Source organism: Pogonomyrmex barbatus, unplaced genomic scaffold (genome assembly GCF_055798465.1).
Source record: "Pogonomyrmex barbatus isolate J1 unplaced genomic scaffold, ASM5579846v1 scaffold4, whole genome shotgun sequence".
Lineage (NCBI taxonomy): Eukaryota > Metazoa > Arthropoda > Insecta > Hymenoptera > Formicidae > Pogonomyrmex > Pogonomyrmex barbatus.
Genome location: NW_028297138.1, coordinates 11,014,838 through 11,035,742, shown reverse-complemented (window position 1 = coordinate 11,035,742; position 20,905 = coordinate 11,014,838). Strand labels below are relative to the sequence as shown.

General features: G+C 35.7%; 2 protein-coding genes across 12 annotated transcripts; both read right to left on the bottom strand.

Annotated features, from left to right (window-relative positions):
- Positions 1 to 749: 749 nt before the first annotated feature.
- On the bottom strand, positions 750 to 17,830 carry LOC105433022 (uncharacterized). Of its 11 annotated transcripts, none has more exons than XM_089081097.1 (24): positions 16,673 to 17,796; positions 15,525 to 15,651; positions 14,413 to 14,574; positions 11,917 to 12,096; positions 11,637 to 11,802; positions 11,191 to 11,385; positions 11,032 to 11,121; positions 10,845 to 10,949; positions 10,580 to 10,689; positions 10,352 to 10,481; positions 9,939 to 10,072; positions 7,692 to 7,916; positions 6,623 to 7,524; positions 6,031 to 6,362; positions 3,310 to 3,497; positions 3,199 to 3,226; positions 2,979 to 3,119; positions 2,570 to 2,799; positions 2,128 to 2,239; positions 1,841 to 1,909; positions 1,551 to 1,657; positions 1,174 to 1,401; positions 990 to 1,098; positions 750 to 912 (listed from the first exon to the last, which is right to left on the bottom strand). In XM_089081097.1, the coding sequence occupies exons 1-24, from the start codon at positions 16,800 to 16,802 to the stop codon at positions 841 to 843; spliced, it is 4,272 nt and encodes a 1,423-aa protein (XP_088937223.1). In that variant the 5' UTR covers positions 16,803 to 17,796; the 3' UTR covers positions 750 to 840. The 11 variants fall into 11 exon arrangements, 9 of the variants coding, with proteins under 9 accessions (XP_088937223.1, XP_088937225.1, XP_011646394.2 ...); XM_089081099.1 differs by having other exon boundaries at positions 750 to 902; XM_011648092.3 differs by having other exon boundaries at positions 750 to 1,098; positions 16,673 to 17,787.
- A 223-nt stretch (positions 17,831 to 18,053) lies between these two features.
- On the bottom strand, positions 18,054 to 20,629 carry LOC105433024 (protein SAAL1). Its single transcript, XM_011648095.3, has 6 exons — positions 20,075 to 20,629; positions 19,769 to 19,908; positions 19,514 to 19,669; positions 19,139 to 19,400; positions 18,604 to 19,065; positions 18,054 to 18,531 (listed from the first exon to the last, which is right to left on the bottom strand). The coding sequence occupies exons 2-6, from the start codon at positions 19,886 to 19,888 to the stop codon at positions 18,263 to 18,265; spliced, it is 1,269 nt and encodes a 422-aa protein (XP_011646397.2). The 5' UTR covers positions 19,889 to 19,908; positions 20,075 to 20,629; the 3' UTR covers positions 18,054 to 18,262.
- Positions 20,630 to 20,905: the final 276 nt, after the last annotated feature.

The following is a 20,905-nucleotide window of genomic DNA, read 5'->3' as shown; positions in this document are numbered from 1 at the left end:
AAAGATGTATTAAATATCCTTATTTTAAATTACATATTTGATCCTGCCAATTTTTTTATTAATAACACGAATATTTCTAAACAATTTAAACCAACTTTAAAAATTAAACTTATTTTATAAATATGTTAATAATAAACGCAATCTGAACATCCTTCAATGTTTAAAATAAATTTTATAGTTTAAAATATATCTTATTAAAATTTTTCAATACAGTGACATAGTGTTAATCGTATCATTTTCTACGCAAATATCATTTATTGCCATATATAAATGATATAATTCTTTTTAAATCTTTCGATTCTTGATTGCAACGACATTAAGAATTGTGATGATATCAGAAGCATGAACTTTTTCTTTGGATTTTACATTGAGATAAATTAGTTTTTTCGTATGCGGGTTTGATGATATAAATTGGTAAAATAAATCTAACATTTCTTGTTTTGTTTCCATTATCAATAAATAAATGTGTTATTCAATTAACATGTATCCATTTATTTCAGCGCTAATCTTATGATACAGTTGATCTAGATTCACATTTATATATTAATGCACAACACAGAAAATACTAGACTTTACCAATTCATGTCAAAGATAAATAATATACGAACAAAAAAATTAGTTTATTTCTTGCCTCAAAATGCACGAGAAGAATTCATATGATTTGTCGCTTCTGAGATTATAGTACGACGTAGTTGCGAATCAAAAATCTTAATTGCAGTTTTAGTGCAATTTCGTTAAAACGCGGGACGAACTTAGCAATTATCGATTTATTCAGCCTTTCCATAATTAACATATGTTACAGTGTGTTACATTTGACATTATTACACCAAGTCCTGCTAATTATTTTACCGATATAGCGGGAACATCGCATTTCACATTGGGTAAGGCGCGGCGTTTCTCGTCTGGAAATATCTGCCGAAAATGTATTCGATCAACCATTTGTTTAACGGACGGTTATTGTTGTTGCAACTGTTTATTACAGACATCACCTGATTCACGAGAAAGCCGAGGAAGAAAAGTACAACACCTAATGGTATTATACACCATAGTAATGTCTTTCTTCTTCTTAATTCGAAAGAGTGTGACGGAAATCTTGGACTGTGAAGAAAAAATTACATTAAGTAAAATCATTATACACAATCAGACAAAATAAAATAAAAAAAAAAACATTACCGCGATCTATTATCTAAATTAATATTTTCGTCGACAAAATGTTCGGAAAAAGTCTCTTGCTCTGTATCCGTCCAAATCTCCTCATCGTCGATTATTGCGCAGTTTGTCATACCACTCGGACTATTGGAGTGACTTAATCGCAACATATTATTATTTTCCTCTCTTGAGCTGCGACGAGATTCGGCCTGTTCGAAGATATCCCGTAATTCGCTAATGCTATTGGAACTTCTATTCAAAAATATAAGAAAAATATTTAATGTGATATATAAAAAATTATACTCTACAAGAGATATTTAATAATTATTTTGAAATATACTTTAGTTATTTTAAGTATTAGTTTGAGACATTTTTAGATTTAAATTAACAATATTACTAACTCTGTACGATCCATTTTTTCGAGTTCCCATTTAGGAGATTCGGAGCTGAAAGACGGTCTTCTAAGAGTCATACGTCCAGAAACGGAATTTCGTTGCCTCACTGTATCCTGTATAGACAAGAAAAAAAAATAGATAATGTAAAAAGAGCAAAAGAAGAAAATAAATGGCAATATAAGGCAACCATTAAATATGTTATTGTATTAATGCGGAATATAAAAAATAGCCTTGTTGAAATACCAAACTGTGAATGCAAAAAATCCAAGCTAAAACAATAAAACAAGACAAATTGCCTTTATCACATCCTGTGTGCTGCCCATTGGCCGAGACATTGTGGCCACGCTGGCTCTTCTCCTAGCCATCTAGAAAGAAAAATTAACGAAAAAACGTACTAATTAATCGACGAAACGAAGTGGAAAAAAATGAAAATGCAAGCTGAGTGCATCAAAGGACTCCTGCGAAATTGTGCAAGCGTGCGGAAGTACATCGAAACGATGGAAAAAGCATAATAAAATATCTGACATGCGATGGAAAGCTAACGAAAAAAGCAATGGACATGGATCTCTCAATATTTTCGAACCATCATACGATTATTGGCGGGTGTACCGCTCCTGTATCTCATCCGAGGCAGTTCGTCGTTGAGCTCGCCGGAGTTCTCCTCTACCACTATGTTGTTCTCTACCAGGATCCGTCTGGAATCGAACACAGCGTGTATTATCACTGATATTATCTCATCATTTCGGAAACAAGGGGAAGAGAACTTTACATTGACTTCTAACTTCTAACTTTACATTGATTTGCAAACGTTTTATCAATGATAATCATCTGACCATTAACTGAACTTTATTGGAAAACGAAGCTTTAAAGTTTTACTCATGAAGATCAAGGATGCACAATATTATATCTTGATAAACAATATTATATCTTGAAAACTAACGTCAAAGTTTGAGATACAGATTGAGCGAGAACGATTGGATGACGAGACAAGGCAAGTAAGGGAAGATGATGAATCTGACTCTCACTTCGTCTCGGTGACATTGGCGGACAGTTTCTCGCATCGGGATTGCAACACGTGAAGATATCTATCGGCCAGCAGAACGGCTCGGGAAACCCTACGCTCCTGATGGACAGCACCTAAAGTTTCGGCTGCACATGATACCTTGTGTGCGCATCGTACAATCATGTCCAACTGATGCCTGACCCGCTCCACCCGCTCCGCGGATTCCCTGTCCGTGCATAGTGGCGCGAGTTCCTGACGTTATGCAAAATTCAATTCCTTCAACGAACCACGGAAATCGACTACTAATTAACTAATTGGCAAATGACAATTGCGGCGCTTTAACAATTTAACTGAAATGCTTCTATGCTTTTTATTCTAACACTAATTTGCTCAATAAGAATAAGCGACGGAATATTTTCGTGTTCGCTTGCCTGAATGCCCTGCTGCATCTTCTGCACTTCGCAGGAAAGATTTTTCTCAGATTGATCGCGTTGCCGAAGCGACATCGCTACCCTTTGCGGTAGAGTCAATCTATCTATGCAGAGGCATAACGAGAACGCTATGTACCTCTTCTACAACAGCAGTTTCCTTTATAATTTACTTATTCATTGAAATATTTTGTAATTGTATATTTAGAGTGTATTTATTTACCTGCAGTTCGAACTCGCTTAGATTTTCTCTGAAAATTAAGATTATTCAACAATTAATTAAAAAATCATATTACACAAAACTGAATGCTACATCAAGCTATATCATACTCACCTTCTTTCCGTCTCAATTTCCGATAGACTGTTTAGCCCAGATTCCTGCAAGTGATCATCCACAAGACTCGGGAAGACTCTGCGTTGACTCCCCCTCGAAATCAAAGGCGTATCTACTCGTTTGCAACGGCACTCCGATCGGCCAAGGTTTTCGCCCTCCGAACGCGATCTCTTAGCACTGAAGAACCGCTGTAATAACAAAGCGATTTTTTAAAGCAAACAATGAAGAAAGAGCAATTCGAATTTGATAAACGTGTCTACTGAGTAACTCGCGAAATTAGCGGACGTCCGCTGTAAATTATCTCTCAGTATTTAATGACTTTCAGAACGGCGGAAAAAGAGTGCATGTGAGAACGCTTGCTCGTGTCGTTTGCTCGTTGACTGTTGCCGATTAACAATCACTGCGTATGCAAGATTGGGGAAGTTCGTAATGATAAGGAACAGTTAACTTGACACAGATCGCACTTCCAGTGGTAATATGACCTTCGTTTCTACATACTGCACGCGTTATCACATCACGTTCGGATAAACATTATCAGGAAAGAATGGAAATGCGAGAGAACGTCGCGCGCGCATTCCAGTATAATTGAAACTTGAGGAAGAATAAATAATAGCAAAGGCAAAGGCAAAGAAAAGGCAGAATTCCACCAGATCTGATCAAGTTCAAGGAGGTGATCATCGGAATTTTTCCGCTTTGCGAAAACGATTGATTGCTGCCTAAATAAATACATTGACAGGTAAGGAGAGTGATGAGAATTTTGGACCGATGAGAATTTCGGCGGCCGCGGTCTTCTCTCTTCGCTTTTCCACTAATGTCTGTCGAACGTTTACGCGGCAACCTAAGACAAATATTATTTCTCATATCAAACGAGATAGACCGCCGGATGTAGAAGGGGCACGTGCGTTGTGACGCTACCGCACTTCAATATAATATTTATAACTTCGCGGTATTCCGGTGGAATTTCACGTTAGATCAGCATAGCGATCTGTAAAAAGGAACGCATAAAATTGCTGATTAATAACTGACTTGTGAACGATATATAAATTCTTTAATTCATATTATTACTATTATTAAGTCACTCAACAGTCATTCTTTGTGGAATTTCTTCATGCAATAAAGGAATAAACATCTAACGTTATGTAAACTTTATATAAGACAATTAATTGAGTCGATGATTATTTTGAATGAAATGAAGTGCGCAATACATGCATACGTTTCTTTTTTTACATTTGTGCTGAGAAATACGAGTATAAAGCGAACCCGTAAGTAAAGTAGTCGATTAATTTAATGCTGTGATGATGGAGAGATCGTGAAGCTTTAATCGGCAGCATGAGCGGCGCATGGAAATCGTCACAAAGCAACTTATAAGGTAAAAACTCGCGGAGCAGCTTTGCTCCTTCGGACTTTTCGCTGCGGATCTGCGATCGGTCACAACTATGTCAATAAAAATCGGTATAATAGAGAAGATAAACAGGGGACGTCCCATCTTGCCACCGGTGAATGCCCGTAAAAAAAATTACCAAAATTATCGATCCTGCAAAGTATATGTGACGGCAATTGAGAAATAAACAGAGAAGTAAATACGATTAAATGCAAATCAGAGCCGGAAATCCTCTCCAAGTATTTTCACAGTAAATAACTCAATTATATATTTGCGATAGGAGATTTATTAGCGGAAAGCTGATAAATCGCGATAGGCGCAAAGACGTCTCGATGACAAATTAATTAGCGGGCCGTTCTTCAGAAATAAGTTGAACGAGAAGGAATCGCGTATCTTTTAAAATATGTGCGATTTTTCCACTGTTATTTTTGGACGTCGCGTTAAAACGAGATACGTTGCCTGTTTGTTTGTAATCGCACGTAAACACAGGCAAGAAAAGAGAAGATAATCTATTATTTTTTCGAAGTGAGTTGTCATGAGACTCGTGATGAAAGTCACTCCCGCCTTTGTGATTGGAAGATGAATGAAAGCACAATAAAAATAATTTTCCTGTAATTTCGCATTAACGCCTCTCATTAGATGTTTCTTGTTACATCACAGATTGCTGTAAAACCTGTTGCGTTTAATTGACACGCGTGCTAACGTGTAAGACATTCGATAAAATAAATGATGCTGCATCAAGAAATAAAAAAAAAAAAATTATAACCAGTTTTTCTAGCTTCTTGCTTTCTTGTAACTTTAGTTTCTACGAAATCTTTTATTTTATTTTATTTTATTTTATACGCCATCTTCTATATTTTATATGGAAGCTCGATGAAAAGACTGTCTCTATTTCTCGCTCTTTTTTACTGAAGAGAGATAGATCCAATAAGTCAGTTAAACTTCCTATTACAAGAATTGAGAGCCACGTATATCGCTGGATTATAATACAAGCCAACGATCGCGGTCTAGCAATAGATGCGATGACCACGTGTCAGATAATTGCGACATACCGTATGAGTAATTAGTGCCAATTGACCGCAGATTTATTGCTGATCGACCGTGATCAAAACGTGTGTTAAGGTCGCATTTCTATTAAAACGCAGCTCAATCACTTTTGTACAATATTGAACGCTCAACGATGTTCAAGTTACAAACGCGGTGTTCTATTAAATATTTAATTCAAACAAGAGAGAAACCGAATCACTCTTCGGTCTTTTCTTCATTCCAAGATGTCCAAAGGACAAATGTCATGTGTTTTAATTATTTAAAAGAATTTTTCCAAATTTCCTGCTACTAACCTTCGGTTTCAATACACGTTTCTTGCTCGTTTTTTCATCGTTCTCTTCCTCAGTCTTGCACGGCACTACCTTCCTAGAGACCGAATCGCTCAACGATGTAGATGATACGACATTGGCGGCTGTGCCGACCTCGTTTTCAACTTTCTCGTCGGTGCGTCGATCATCGGACCCCGTCGCCGGTATGCACGTGCTGTCCGAACCGGTTAAACTGTCTTCGCGACTCGACATTTGGCTATCGACTGGCCGTTCGATTCGCGACTGACTCTCGCTGTCGTCTCTTTGCACGCTCGCCTGAGAGTGGGGATTCTCTGAATCCGCAGTCTTCGCTAAATCTATGAGAGAAAACGACATCGATGAATTAATAAAACAGCCTGAGAGAAATTTCTACGAGCTCTCGTACCGAGACGGACGTAAGGAATAGACGGCGACCGAGAGACGGCGATCGATATCGCGCTTTGATACGCGCAATAGATTTTTTTTCCTATCGTATCATTAAAGTAATATAAATTAATAAGCGTGTTACGTTATAGATTCTGCGTATTTCCAACTTGATCGAGATCGGTTATCAGAATTAATTGAAATTGGCACTTACCAGTTTGATCATGCAAAGATACGTAGCGACATGGCACTGCATATTTCTTCATAAGAAAATCGTCCGACTTCTTGAATTCCATCTTGTTCTTGACTATGGCAGACGTCGAAGATGAATACGCAGCATCTTCCTTACATTCTCCATCAAGGGGAGTCAGGATGGACTCTGAAATATCCGATTCGGTGGAATTCGTTGTAATTGGGGAAGCGTAGTTGGGAACCTCGGTTCTATTTAACTCGTTTCTGACTTTCTGTGAAAATTTCAAACGTGTGGGCGCCAAATGGATCTTTCTGAGTACCGGCGGTTCATCGTGCAGCGGGCTGTCCTGGGATTGTTTCAGTGGCGTAGAATTGCTCGAAGAATCGCTGTCGCTCTTTATATTGCGATAAGTATGGCCAAATGGATACTTCGCATTGAATAGGCTATTTCTATCCCTCGCTGCGGTTTTGTCGGTTTGCATGGGAGAATCGTCCAGATTACTTGGCAATTGTCTCACCTCCAGATTGGATCCTGGTTGAGCTTCGTGTTGATCTTGCACCGCCACCACGTCAAACGAACGATAATAGACCGAGATCTTTCTACGAGGACTAACTGGGGTGCTCGCACTGCTCACTTCCGGTACTTGAAAGCTTTTCATATTTGTCTCCTCTTCCTCCGATGTGGTTAACGCTTTTGAATCCACTTGCAGGAGGCTCGACATCTCACTCGATCGATTCTCCTCGGAACAGATCGGATTTTCTTGATCGGAAACGTTACTTGCTTCTGCAAGTGCAGGTTTGTCCTCACAATCCTTTTGCATTAGACCGTCTCCTTGTGCAACGAAGGAAGTTTGACAACCAAACCTTAGCCACTTTGAGTCTTCCGATTGCAAACTCGATGGCAATGTGTATATCGATCGATGCCTATTAACAATAATCAGTTTGAATTACAGCAACTTTGGTTTCCATTAACACTTTTATGTTGTTTAATATGAAATTCGTGATATAGATGTTTCTTTTTCTTTAAAGATTTTGTAATATAAAATCTTGAACCGATAATTAAACGGTTTAAGAATTTTGTACAACTCAACCTTGAATTCTCAGACAGTGGATGATCTTTACGATTGGCAAGAGCGTCAAGGCTCTCAATAATGTCGTGTAACTCTTCGATGATGGGTTCAACGATGCGGAATCGACTTTGAACGCCCGCATACGTTTTTATAATTCTTAAGAACGAGTCTTCCTCGCGATCGTCTTCGTTCATGCAGCGCAAAGTTATCGATCGCAAATCCGCCTCAGCCTTTGGGTACAGTCGGCTAGAATAGCGATTATAGCAAAGAGAAATTGAGGAATAGGCAAGCTGAGTACACCGTACATAAATTACGCTTCAACAACTAGTTCGGCGTTGAGTTCACCGCGAGATTTACAAAAGCCGAGTGTTTAATTCGTGTCTGTTATAGAGAATACACGTTTTAACGCGATAACGGACGATAACTGTTTGAATGTCAGTAGTAGCCGGCGGCAAAATGTAAATTCTTGCATAACGAGAGTCTGCCAAAAGTTTTGACGACCTTAAAATTTCAGCACGAATCAATTCAATATTCATTATCTTCATTCTTTCTATATAATACGTGATAAAGTTTGAGGGGCAAAAAAAATTTCATTGCGCATAACACGAGAACGTTCTTACATAATTAAAATAAAGATCCATGTAAAATATTTCGTCTCGCTTGTCTGTACGTGCTCGAACGAGGTCAATTCCGATGACATATACAATTCGCGCGGATTACAGAGACGACTAATTAGAATCGCATGCATGGTACATGTGCGCATAGATTTAGCGCGGCGATCATGCCATTAAGGCAACAAATCAAACTGTCCTTGCTACACACGCTTAATGTCGGTATTACATCGATGTTATCTGCGTCTGTATTTTATTATTAAACCCGCACGTGTTGCGCTCGCAATTAGTTTCCCATTAGCTATTTTATTCGTTAATCTTGAACATGTCGCGAATCAGCTAAAAACAAATTTTCCTCTATCACGTTCCGCGGTTCTCCCAAAGGAGAATCTCAACAACTTACCCCGAATCTTGGAATTTGCTTGGATTTTGTTAATGATCAATAAGACGCAAGCACGAGTTCGCTTCAAGAATCACGATCGGAATGAAAAATGAGTCTCATGTCATGCGAGAAAATTTCCTTACAACAAGAAGCAAATTTCTGTAATCACTTTGACGTGATTTTTCCGAATCGTTGAAAACTCTGCTCACGAGGTACCGACACGCGCGACGGGAAGGCCCGGAGCAAACTGATTGCACCCGCGCCTGGTGAATCAAATCGTTCTCCCTGACGGTGCTGACGTCTTCTCGCGCAATATGCGTAAGCCGAAACGAGATTCCCCGGGTTTGCGTTTCGAGAGATCTCCATAACGATCGTGATAATCTCACCCGAAAGAAGAAATATATGAAATATATAGTGTTTTCCTGAAGTAACTTGTTCTTAGCTCCTGCAATGCGTCGTCTGCGTAGGAAAAAAAAGTTAATAAACGCTTGAGACCGTCTGACATTCCTTCGATATATCCACATCTGATGATGTATCAATTCCACTCCTCAGCAAATCCCGTTGTTGTCTCGCGGATATTTTTCTTCTTTCGCATGAAAAACAATGTTTTATCGTGATTAACGATAAAATATAATATTATCTAAGCATACTTATAATGATACATTTCCATCTCCAATGGAAAAACGAGTAAATTTAAATGTATCGCGAGCTCGAAACGGAGACCTTGTGCGAATCTCAGAATTAAATGCAATGCTTTCGGATTTGTAAGAGAAACTGGAAAGCAATTGACTGGCAAATATTTTTATTTTGATACAATGAAGACGCAGGATGGAAATGATGATTTAAGACGAGATTCAGGGTAATCCGGTTATTTTTATGCCGAGTGTCATCTGAGGGCGCTGTCACATATGCAGGCACGAGTAATCATTGAGAAACACGGCATTGCTATTTTTATGGGAAACCCTGAAAATCCGCCCGCTATATCCGACCTTGGTCCAGATATTCGAATCGAATGATCATTCGTTTCGGAAATCGAAGCGATATTTCTCTCATTTATGTGACGCGTATTGCCTGAGATTATAGCGCCTATAATCGAATAAGCCTTTCGTAAAATCACCCAAGGTTGTTCGTGCAAGAAGCAAAAAAAAAAGTCAAGTCGAGGTTACACTCATGATAGATTCTTCTTCCGGGAATTAATCATCTTTAACTCGGACAAGTGTAACTCTGTACATAGACGCGCAAGTATTTCGCGCGAACAATACACTATTAACTTACGTTGCCGACAACAGATCCCGGAAACTCCTGATGCCAAATTCATTCAAACTATCGTTTGCGTTTGCCGGGTAGTCAGCTCGAAGCTGTGTGCTTGAATCCCTCCTCGTGTTTCTCCTCGTGATCTCTTCTGTCGCCTGCGAGAAAAAAAATGTGATTTGTCAGTGAATAGATAAGACTGCGGTAAAGAAAGAAAAAAAAAGAGAGAAAAACCGTGAACGTTAAATCGACGGAGCGCGTGCGTCGCTTTGTCATGAAAATCTGTGTTTGCCATGAACGGGCGGTCAATAGACGATAGTAATACCGCGACAAGTATGACGCGGATGTCAAGGCAATCGTTTAAGTATGCGTTATCGACGTCGACGACGTTCGCGGTGAAAGAAAAATCCTGAAATAAACCCAAGCCGGATGCTAACCATATTCAGTAGAAAAGCTGCTTTGCGTTTCAATATGTCGACGTTGTTAGCTCTCGTGTCTGTGTCTTGCAGGTTAAACTCGGGTATATTATCAGTGGAGTTTCGCATCATAATAAAAATCTGTATAACTCTGCAAACCAATCGCAAAAAAAGTAAAACTCGAACAAAAAAAGGAGATAACAATTAATAAAAAAAAAAAAATAAAAAATAATTAAATTAAAATATGACTTTTCTAGCTGTTCCATCGTCGTAAAAATCGCGGCGTTGTATTCGTCTAGTTCCTCTTGGAGTTCTTGTCTGTAGGAATTTCTGCTATATAGGAGTTCGTCTGTAAGACACTATAAATGCAAAATGTTAATTAAACAAATAAAAGAACCGTTTAAGAATTCTATAAAAATTTTTGCGTGTTTAAATAACGCGTAAATAATCATGACTACAATTTTATCTACGTGTTAAAAAAAAAACTTAATCAAAAAAAAGTATTTTCACTTACTGAAGCCTTCAATTCCGCATACAATGAATCTTCTAATAACACTTTTTTATAAGGTGTGCTATGCATGCGGGATACATCCATATCCGAAATTATTGACGTCGAGAACTGTAAATATCGCATCGGTTATACCGCGAGAAATAACATTTGTATATGATTTGCATTTTCATAATATTAACTAATAGTTTACTCTATCTCCGATAGAATTTTCATGAACAGCCGATAATGATTGCAGTTCCATATTTTCATCAGCAAGCGAATGATTCTTCTCACGTAGATTCTGCAATATACATTTCTTGCTACAGCACTAGACGTTTATCCTATCATATGGCGCAATTTTTAAACTTACATGAATTGTATATTCGTAGGTCTCCTTCATGTTAAGATTTGAATCCGTCAGTTCAGTTATTGTAGTTTTTAATTGTTTACATTCGTTTTCTTTTTCGTCTAATTCCTCTTGCATTCTGGTGAATTGTCTTATACATTCCATCTTTTCTTTGCTGATTTTCTCCAATTTTTCTTTTAAAACTGGTATAACTTGCATCTATTTATTTGTACGTAAAAATAAAAGTTCAAAAAAAAATGAAAAATTGAAGGTTTTTTTCTGGTGATTAAGAATCTATATTCAAATAGTAACACAAAATTGCATGGAAAAATAAATAGTAAAAATTTTTTTAAAAAAGTAAAATTTATAAAAAAAAATTTTGTGATTGCAATGGATGTACGAATAATGAACATATAAATTCATACGGCGGAGAAATCATAACTCTCTAAATAAGTTACAATTATTTTTACCTCGAGCTCTGCGACTTCCAGTTTTTTCAACAGACTCTGATGCTCTTTCGTGTAACTTTGAAGGCTCATAGTCTTAGTCTTGTCGCTTTGAATCAACTCGTTTAATTGATCTCTCTGTTCGTCATTCTCCTTCTCAAGTTGGTGACATTTCTGAATGTAACGCTCTCTATCGAAAAAATGCATAAGCGTAAATATAAATATATTTGTATAAGCCGATTTTTTTTAAATTTATCTGTAAACACAGTTGAAACATTTTGGGCAACAAATAAATCATACGCACAGCTGTTTTTCAGTAATGCTGTGTTGTTGTTTGAGATTGTCGATTAAGCCTTCTTGCCGCTCGAGCTCGTCTCGAAGGACAACGTTCTCTTCATGGAGTTCCCGAAGCTTCACACGAAGCTCAAATTCCATGATATCTTTATCCATGATTTTCATCGAAGAATCTGCGTCGTTCAGGAGGCTATAATTAGCGTATGTCGTGTTACATGCATTGTAATTGCCAGTCATTGAGAAAAACAGTTGTTATTAAATGACATAACACACATCTTATGATTTCAGTATTAAACGTATTAAATGTGTCACTATACTTTTATGTAATGTAATATTTTTGTATTTACTTAAAATCTATTGAGAGAATTGAGCGTTTAACCACGAATAATTTACGATTAAAACAATTAAACGCCACGAATCATATAAAAAGTACAGTAGATCCAAATTCTACGAACAAGAAAAAAGGATTTAATTGGAGCATTTGATAAAATCACGTTATCAAAGAAATTTATATTAAAATAATTCATCTGTTATCTGTGCGTAATAGAAAATGTATAAAATAAAATGTTAAATTATAATCTTACGACGCAGCGTGAATCAAATTCATATTTACTACTTACTTCTCATATCGGTCACAAGTCATAATCAATTGGAGTCGATGTAGCGGTGCAGGATCGAATGCGCTATCACTATCGTAAACATACTAGCATCGCGTCAACCAATTAACTTAGAATTCTTGGACTGTGTTAATTAACAGCGAGTTAACGTATGCGACGACGATCAAACCAGTGCGTTTAGCGATTTGCATGAGCGAGAGAATCCCACGAACGTGGAAAATCCGTTCGAAAAAATAAATTGCCGCCGATTTTCCCCGTTTACCGTGACGGGAATAATCACCATCGTTAACAAGATCACCGGATACAACCACGAGCGAGACTGAACACCTCGCGCGAATTGCATAAGATATCGCGTGCCGATTTCCAGCTGCCACACATTCGCACGTTACACACACCTCGCGAACACCACCTGTGTGCTTGCTTGTTTGCTTCTATTGGGATCGATGACGAGAAATCGGCAGTATCTTGCGATTTGGAACCGCTTTCGGACTATCGACGACCAAAAAAAAAGATACATACACACACACACACATATACATGCACACGTACATATACATCTGTACGAGGTAAACACTTTCTTCGTCAATTGTTGTTTCACATCGATCCGACGAGATTTCGGCACGCGCGTTCGATTGTGACAGTCACCTATTGCGAGCGACGTATAAGACTGCACATAAGTAAGCAGTTGCGTATGCATGTCTAGTGGCACATGGCGTTCCCCGCTCAAAAGGTCCGGTGGAATTCAACAAATACAAATAATCAATATACATAATCAAATCGTTCGTTTTGAGCTGAGACAGCATCAGATCTTTGGACAAATCATCCAGTTCTTATTCTGAATTTACCGCTTTAATATGCTCTATGCATTTTAACGCACGAATTATAGATTCTTCAATCAATTTTCGAGTCGTTGTGTCATGACCACGTAGACCTCGAATTCATTTCTGAACTCTTATCGGTTCTCCCCGAGCAGGGTCGTTCCTGTAAATTTAACGAGCGGTATACGTCGTATACGCGATCGCTATACACACCGAAGTAAAGAAAGTAAAACTGGCTCGATGCTCGCGAGAACGTTTGCATACGCGCGTTGCACTTCGTGTGCATGTGTGCGTACATATTTGTGATGTGTGTATTGCACGAATGATTTTTCAATGTCTCTGAATGAAGGTAGTCGGCTAGAGGTAGACCCCGAGGTGCTACCATACGATCGAAACGGTCCAATCGCTTATCGAACATTCACGATAACGGTCGCGTTACATTGAATGGACAGAGAAGAACATTACTGTCTATATATGTAGAATGCGTTTTACGGGGTCTATCCAGAAATAATCGATACGAACAGATCAAGTTAAAATGTACAGCGACTACCGAGTAATGAATCTATATGATACTAATGATAATAAAAGGGCGAATTTATGTATATCTGTTCATTCCGCTCCGAAACAGTGTCAATTGAAGACAATTGAATAAATCTACGCGAGATATAGTCCTAATAATAAGAATCCAGATGCAAAAAAAAGATGTGAGCCAAGAAATTAAAAATAGCGAAGTAAATTTTTGGCAAATTTTTTTCGAGACACTCTTTTTCCCGGTCGACGTTCCAAAGTTTACGATTCGCTGAATTCCGCGCTGTTATATTGTCCGCGAGAGCGACCTTACATCACGATGTCTCAATTTACAATTTACAAACGCAATTTGGTCCACGTTGAAGATCCCGACGGGATTCGATAAAGTTTCCGTTGAAAAAATGCATCCGCTCTATTTTTTTTTTTCCTTCTAATAATAAATAATAATCTTTCGTTCTCGCATTTGCGCTCAAAGTATCGCGAATTGTCATATGTGCGATGTGATATATGTCTTCTAAAAATCAAATTTCCATTTTCTCTTACACGAGTTCCTCCCGGATATCATTACTGCTGTTCTGTGTAGGTTGAACCTGTTGCATCTTGATGATCCAATGCTTCGTCCCTTCCTTGAATTGATGCAAATTCACGCAACCGTTCGTCGATATTGCAACCAAACACTTCCATAATTCCGCCAAATCATCGATTCTGTTGATTAAAATTAGCATATTACATTACGATCAATTAAAAAAAAATTTTTTCTCTGATTTAGGCAATACTGAATATAAATAAATGTCACATTTATTTATATGTACGCATATTTAATAATGCACGGGCCAGAAATATTTCCGTATCATTTATCTTTCACGTGGGTTTTTATTAACAAATTTAATTACTAGCATTACACTAAATTAGTGCACGCTGCTATACATGAATAATGCTGACATGAATAATATGAATAAACACTGCTATACATTAATTTTATATATATATATATAAACATTTAAAATATTTATATAAATAGGCAATAATGAGTTTATTATATTATTTGACAAAATATGCATTAATGATTTCGTCATCCAAAAAGTTATATTATGTCATTACACATATGTGGTGGTTTTTAACAGTCTGTGTTACATTAATTTTATCGAATTATGTCATCAGTAACCCATGTATATTTATTATATTTGCTAAATAGTGTTCCATAATGGAAAAAAAAAAAAAAAAAAAAAAAAAACTATAAAAATTATAAAAACCTAAGATATTAATATGAATAATTATATATCAACAGATAACATTTAATGAGTCTGTTATTTTTTATAATTAAAACATCAAGTCTGAACGGGAAGTCCAGATTAAGTCATTGTGTATGAATTCAATGTAGTGCAGGTGACCGAATTCGCTGTATACTCGTGTCACAGAAAAGAAAGAAATGTGCACGTATATACATTTAAAGCCGTACGCCAAGTCGTCGATCGCGCCTGTCCTTGTATCGATCGGCCTGACATAACGAGCAATTTGTTTCGAGCTACCTATGATCGCGGTCGCGTCTCACGTTCGCGACCGTCGGCGTCGTCAACATTGGCGGACGGCCAGCATCTTGCTTCGCGGTCTGAGAGGGAAATAACGCCACATCCCAGTTTGGCGCGGACACTCACGACCAAGTCGGCAACCGATCCTGAATGTATTCGACAATTCTGGAGACCGACACCGCGTTGTTCATGGGCACCATCGAGTCAAGAACCGTGCTTGAAGCATCGCATTCCTTGAATATCTGCTGCAAAACTGAAAAAAAAAAAAAAAAAAAAAAAAACAAATCGAATCGTTTTCAATCACTTTGAAGCTCTTCCTTTAAGATCTCGGACGAGAAACTGGGATCTCAACGCGATCTCAATTAAATTTTGCAACAAACTAAAAACATACAAAGGATATTGTCAGTCGAATGTCAATTAAATCAGCATTGATTAATCTTTAACCCGTTGTTAAAGCGAGGCATTTAATAAATTATTCGTATATCAATTTGTTAGCATCAGTTGTTCTCTGTATTGCAATAAAAAATATTTTAAAATAATTACAATTTCATTCTATAGTTCATAGAGATCTTAAATTTAATTTTAAAAATATTCTAAAAATTTTGTCATGATTGGAACTTCTACATTGACATATCCCACTTTAATATTACATATTTTTAGTTTAACAAAACTAGTGGCACATAAGACAATATAAACGGTAAGAAAATTAACCATAGTTGAGAATTTTCAAATGATTAACTTACACATTTGATAATTTTCAACTTGATTGGCACATTTACTTGTAATATATTGCTTATATTTTTTTACATTGGCAAGGATTGAATTAATCATGGATGCTATGATTTATGTTAGTATGCATGATTTATGTTTTTATTTAACATGAATGTGGGATTTGAGATTTTTAGATATAAAAAAAGGAAGAAAAATAAAGACAATATCGCACTCTGTATTTTTGCCGTTATCTTTTTGTATTTTTCGATATTGCCAGAAATCAAGATTCATCTATTCTTCGATAAAACTTGATTCCGTGTAGAAGAGTGACTTGATTTTTGCAGATTACACGTTCACGGTTTAATTAATAAACTAGAAAATTAGATCGGGCTAATCGAACGTAGCAGAGACCGGTTGTGGCAACGGTTGAATATGTTATTATGGGAACTTCACAATCTGAGAAAATACTCGCGATTTTCGACAGGATCTTCAATGGGATTCGCGTCTCAATCCATCGTCTCGAGATTTGTCGAGAATCTATTAAGAACTCAGCGAAAAATCACCATTCTCTAGTTTGGTATCTTCGAACTCTGCATCAATCTCGAACATGGCAACTGAAGAATCGTCGTTGAGATTCTGCAAACTGCTTCCTGGGATTCTGCGAAAAAGAAACTCGTACACACACGAACACATACACACACGTAAAACACGATGGAGAATTCCAAGAGTTCTGTTCACAGAAAATCATAGAACACTCTCAATCGCGTGACGTCGGCAACAAAATTCCACTAATTTCGCAATCAGAATCGAAAAGTCCGGACGCAATCATCCCCGTTCCGTCGTCCCGCGATTAGTGGTGAGGGATGGATTAGGGAGGGGCATCTGTTTACCTTCGTCGTGATGGGGGGAGGAGGAAAATTAATATGTGAACTAATTGAGACATGAAATTATATCCCATCCGGAATGATCACAGGATAAGAAACAAAGGCTGTATTGGGGGTTATAGTCATCCTTGTCGCTCTTCTAGCATTTGTTCTATTGTCTTCATAAGAAATGAAAATCTGCTATACAATGAAAGTTAAAAGTTGGATTTTTGAATATCCTCCCCAGTCCGAGATCACGTGACTACGAATAATAGCTGCGCCGGTTTCAGTTTCGGGAATATTGAGCGATTTTCGAGCGAAACAGTCATCGTTGAGATCACTCGTTTGTTTCGTGATTGCACTCCCCTTTTCTTTCTTGCATCCTGAAGACTGCCGTAATCGCCGTAAAGGGAAGTTCTAAATCCACAGCGAACACGAAAGACAGAAAATCTTGGTGATCATCGTATTCTCACCATCGCGAGTAAGACACAGAGATCATCCTTACGTCCTCACTTTGGTTTTTCTTTCTTTAAGATAAAATAGATATTCGATGTTTAAGCGAAAGAATTTCCGGCACTCAGCGGCTTACCCCCCTTGAATAGATGACGATCAATTCAGCGACACCTCAGAATTTACACGGATATAGGCGAATTAATAACCCGCGACGTGACCGACAGCGGGTAGCCGCGGCAAATTTAAATCCACTAATCCACTCTCAAGTTTTAAAAAGGGCACATGCGCAGAATGAAAATTAATCGTTTTTGTTTTACGCATGCGTGATAAGAGCGATATGAAACTTGAGAGCGAAGGAAAATAAAATTTTTTTAATTTTAATTAAATTAAATGATGAAAATTACTTTTACTAGAGGAACTGCGAAAAATGTTCGATTTTTTAAAATAAAAATTGAATCTTAATATAGTGTAGAATATGTGGACAGATAAATAAATAGAAATGTTGACTACAAGAAAAATTCTTATAAAAAAATAATAAAAATATAATTGTTAAATTTAAAAGATTAGAATTTCGCAATTTATAATAATTGTTGAGATCTAGTATGGAGTTTATATAAGAATCTTAAAATATTATTTATGTAATCGTTTATATAACATTATATAATTAGTAGCATTAAATACAAAATTATTGAAGTGAATTACAATGAAATCTTTAATATATTTTGTAAAATAGATCGTTAATTCTAATAACTGCAATTTTGTATTAATATTGGTTTAAAAACATATATAATTGAAAATATTTTTGCAAAAATAATGAGATCATTTTTTATTACACTCTTACATATTACTCTTTTTTAGAAGATTTTCTAAAAGTAAGCGGCAATTTTCTACTTTTTCATGCATTTCGAGTGTTGTCTTAGAATCATTTTGTATAAGAATCATTAGACATTGACTAACTTCACTTGTACATAGACATAATATTTCTACAATCTGTTCACTGGTGCAAAGTTTATTAATCTGCAGCCAGTATTTTATCATAAAATCTAAAAAACTAGGAGGTATTTGTTCTTCGGCTTCCAAATCATACTTCTTTGAGCTTGACATACCTGATACATACATTGTTATATAAAAAGATAATGTATATACTGTTCACAATTTTAAAAAATCAAATTACTTACCAGTTTCAAGAGTAATAATTAAAGTTCCAATAATGTGATCTATCTTCGGTGGAATATTTACATCACAACAATGGAAACTTAATAATATGCGCAAAGTATCGGTAATTATATCGATACTTGATCGTTGCATTGGATATAAATTATATGACTTTTTATATGGTTCCAAAATCCTGTACATGATCTCCATTAATTTTAAAAAATTCTCATCATTCTCATAGTCTTCAAATTTAAGTGAATCGGATTCCATTATGACGATTAGTACTATCAACCAATGTCTGATGAAGGTCAATTCCACTTCAGAATAACCATCTTTCTCTGTTGATATTACTTGCATGAATGATTCTAATAGCGCAGGAATTAGATTGTCTATTTTAAACAATTTTTTCAAAAAACTATTCTCATGTGGCAAACTTATCTTAGATACAGACTCAAGAAAATTCATTGCCGCCAGCAATAAGTCATCTATAAAAATATTTCAAAATCAATTATATAAAATAATTTTCTTATATATTATAATGTATAATTTATAGCATACTGTTAGTTGAACTCATTAACATAAAAGTTATAGAATCTCCAAGAAATTCACATTCTGTAAAATGGACTGTCCAGTCTGATTCTGGATTTTGCCAAATCTTGCATACAATCAATTGTAAAATTCTGAGAAGTTGAATTAATATTAATGAGTCTTCGGATGCTAAGTGTCTTAAGATTTGTGTAACTAGTTCTTGATCACAAGCTATTGTATCAATAGCTTCTTTGTTACAGCATATATTGCCAATAATACCTAAGATTATTTCCTAAAAAGATATTTTTAATTGTTGAAACAAGTTAAAATTGGCTGCTAACTTAACAAATAATTTCTATAGAACAGCCAAAGATTAGGCAGTAAGAATAAATAAATAGAATGTACAATTAATCGTGGTTCGTCGGAAGTCATCAGTGTTTTCTTTGCTATCTTCAGAAAATCGTATGATATAAGATAAGATACCACTTCTTCTTCCATACTCAGATCCCACAAGATACAAAGTTGGGATTCTAATTCTTTCGTCCAACCATTTTCATGTACCTTGAATATATATTTTTCTTATTATATCATAGATTTATTAAAAATTACTTATTGCTTACAATAATAATTACTATATAAATATTTTTTATAAAGAAATACCTGACATAGAGACATTAAAGTATTAATTAGCCATTTGCTGCTGCAGAGGTTGTTACCTCCTACAGCGTCGCCTTTTAGCACTTCTAATTCTTGTTCACTAATATCCTGTGAGTCTATCATATCGAAAGTTCCACTAGTATCTATAATATTTTCACATAACTTTTTTGAAAGTCAATAATTTAAGAATGTCAGTAAAAACAAGATGTATACAATTACTAGTAAATATACAATTATCAAATTTTTTGTAAGAACTTTTTTGTAAGAATACTTTTAACTCTAGAGAATCAGGCACATTTACTTTATTACCTTCGTATTTATTATATTATTTAATCCACATAATAAAGTTATATACATATATCTGAGTATAATCAAGTTTTATGCTTCGAAATGTATACACTCTTGACAAGAAATTCTTGCACTAGTACAGAAAGTTCAACTTTCAAGAACATCTGTTACTAACTACGTAACCAATTCAACGAATTTCTATTTTGACGTTTAACCTAAAATGTTTCTTAAGGCTATAAAAAGTGTTTTTTATCGTTATTTTTATACATCTTTTTATACATCAAACATATTTAATATCGTATTAGTGTATCGTTATTATTTTATTTGTTTTTAAGATTAAAAATTATATATAAAAACTTGTAGAGAAAGTAGAGAAGCAGAAAAAAATTTATATATATATATATAATATCTACAAATTATATCTATCTATATATATAATATCTACAATATATATATAAATATATATATATATATATATAATATCTACAAATTGTATTTCCAAAGGACTATGTCCTTCCTTGTTGAACTTTTTCATAGTTATTTAATTCTCTTAAAAACTCAACATTTAATTTTCATCTTAGGTTATTAACTGCTTAACATTGAAACTCTTGTTAAATATTAAAATTGATTTACAGAAATGTTAATATTTGATTCTTTACAAATCATTCTTACCCTTTTCTCTTATCTTTGTCACATCAATTACAATAGGATGATTTTGATTAAAATATTAATAATAATGGTGTACTTGAGATAAAAATACAAGATAATTTCACATTTAGATGTCAATCATACAATATATAATACAATGTACAAATCAATTTTCGCAAATTATAACTTCGATGAACAGTAGGT

What these genes read in the sequence shown, in the direction of transcription:
- LOC105433022 (XM_011648092.3), bottom strand. Translation starts at nt 16,802, where the DNA reads ATGTGTTCGTGTGTGTACGAGTTTCTTTTTCGCAGAATCCCAGGAAGC. An exon ending in GCCAATGTCACCGAGACGAA is followed by an intron (nt 2,240 to 2,569) that starts GTGAGAGTCAGA and finishes GTTCGATTCCAG; the next exon opens with ACGGATCCTGGTAGAGAACA. An exon ending in GCACACAGGATGTGATAAAG is followed by an intron (nt 1,658 to 1,840) that starts GCAATTTGTCTT and finishes TTGTCTATACAG; the next exon opens with GATACAGTGAGGCAACGAAA.
- LOC105433024 (XM_011648095.3), bottom strand. Translation starts at nt 19,888, where the DNA reads ATGATAGACTCACAGGATATTAGTGAACAAGAATTAGAAGTGCTAAAA. An exon ending in CCGACGAACCACGATTAATT is followed by an intron (nt 19,401 to 19,513) that starts GTACATTCTATT and finishes ATATCTTTTTAG; the next exon opens with GAAATAATCTTAGGTATTAT. An exon ending in AATTATTACTCTTGAAACTG is followed by an intron (nt 18,532 to 18,603) that starts GTAAGTAATTTG and finishes TGTATGTATCAG; the next exon opens with GTATGTCAAGCTCAAAGAAG.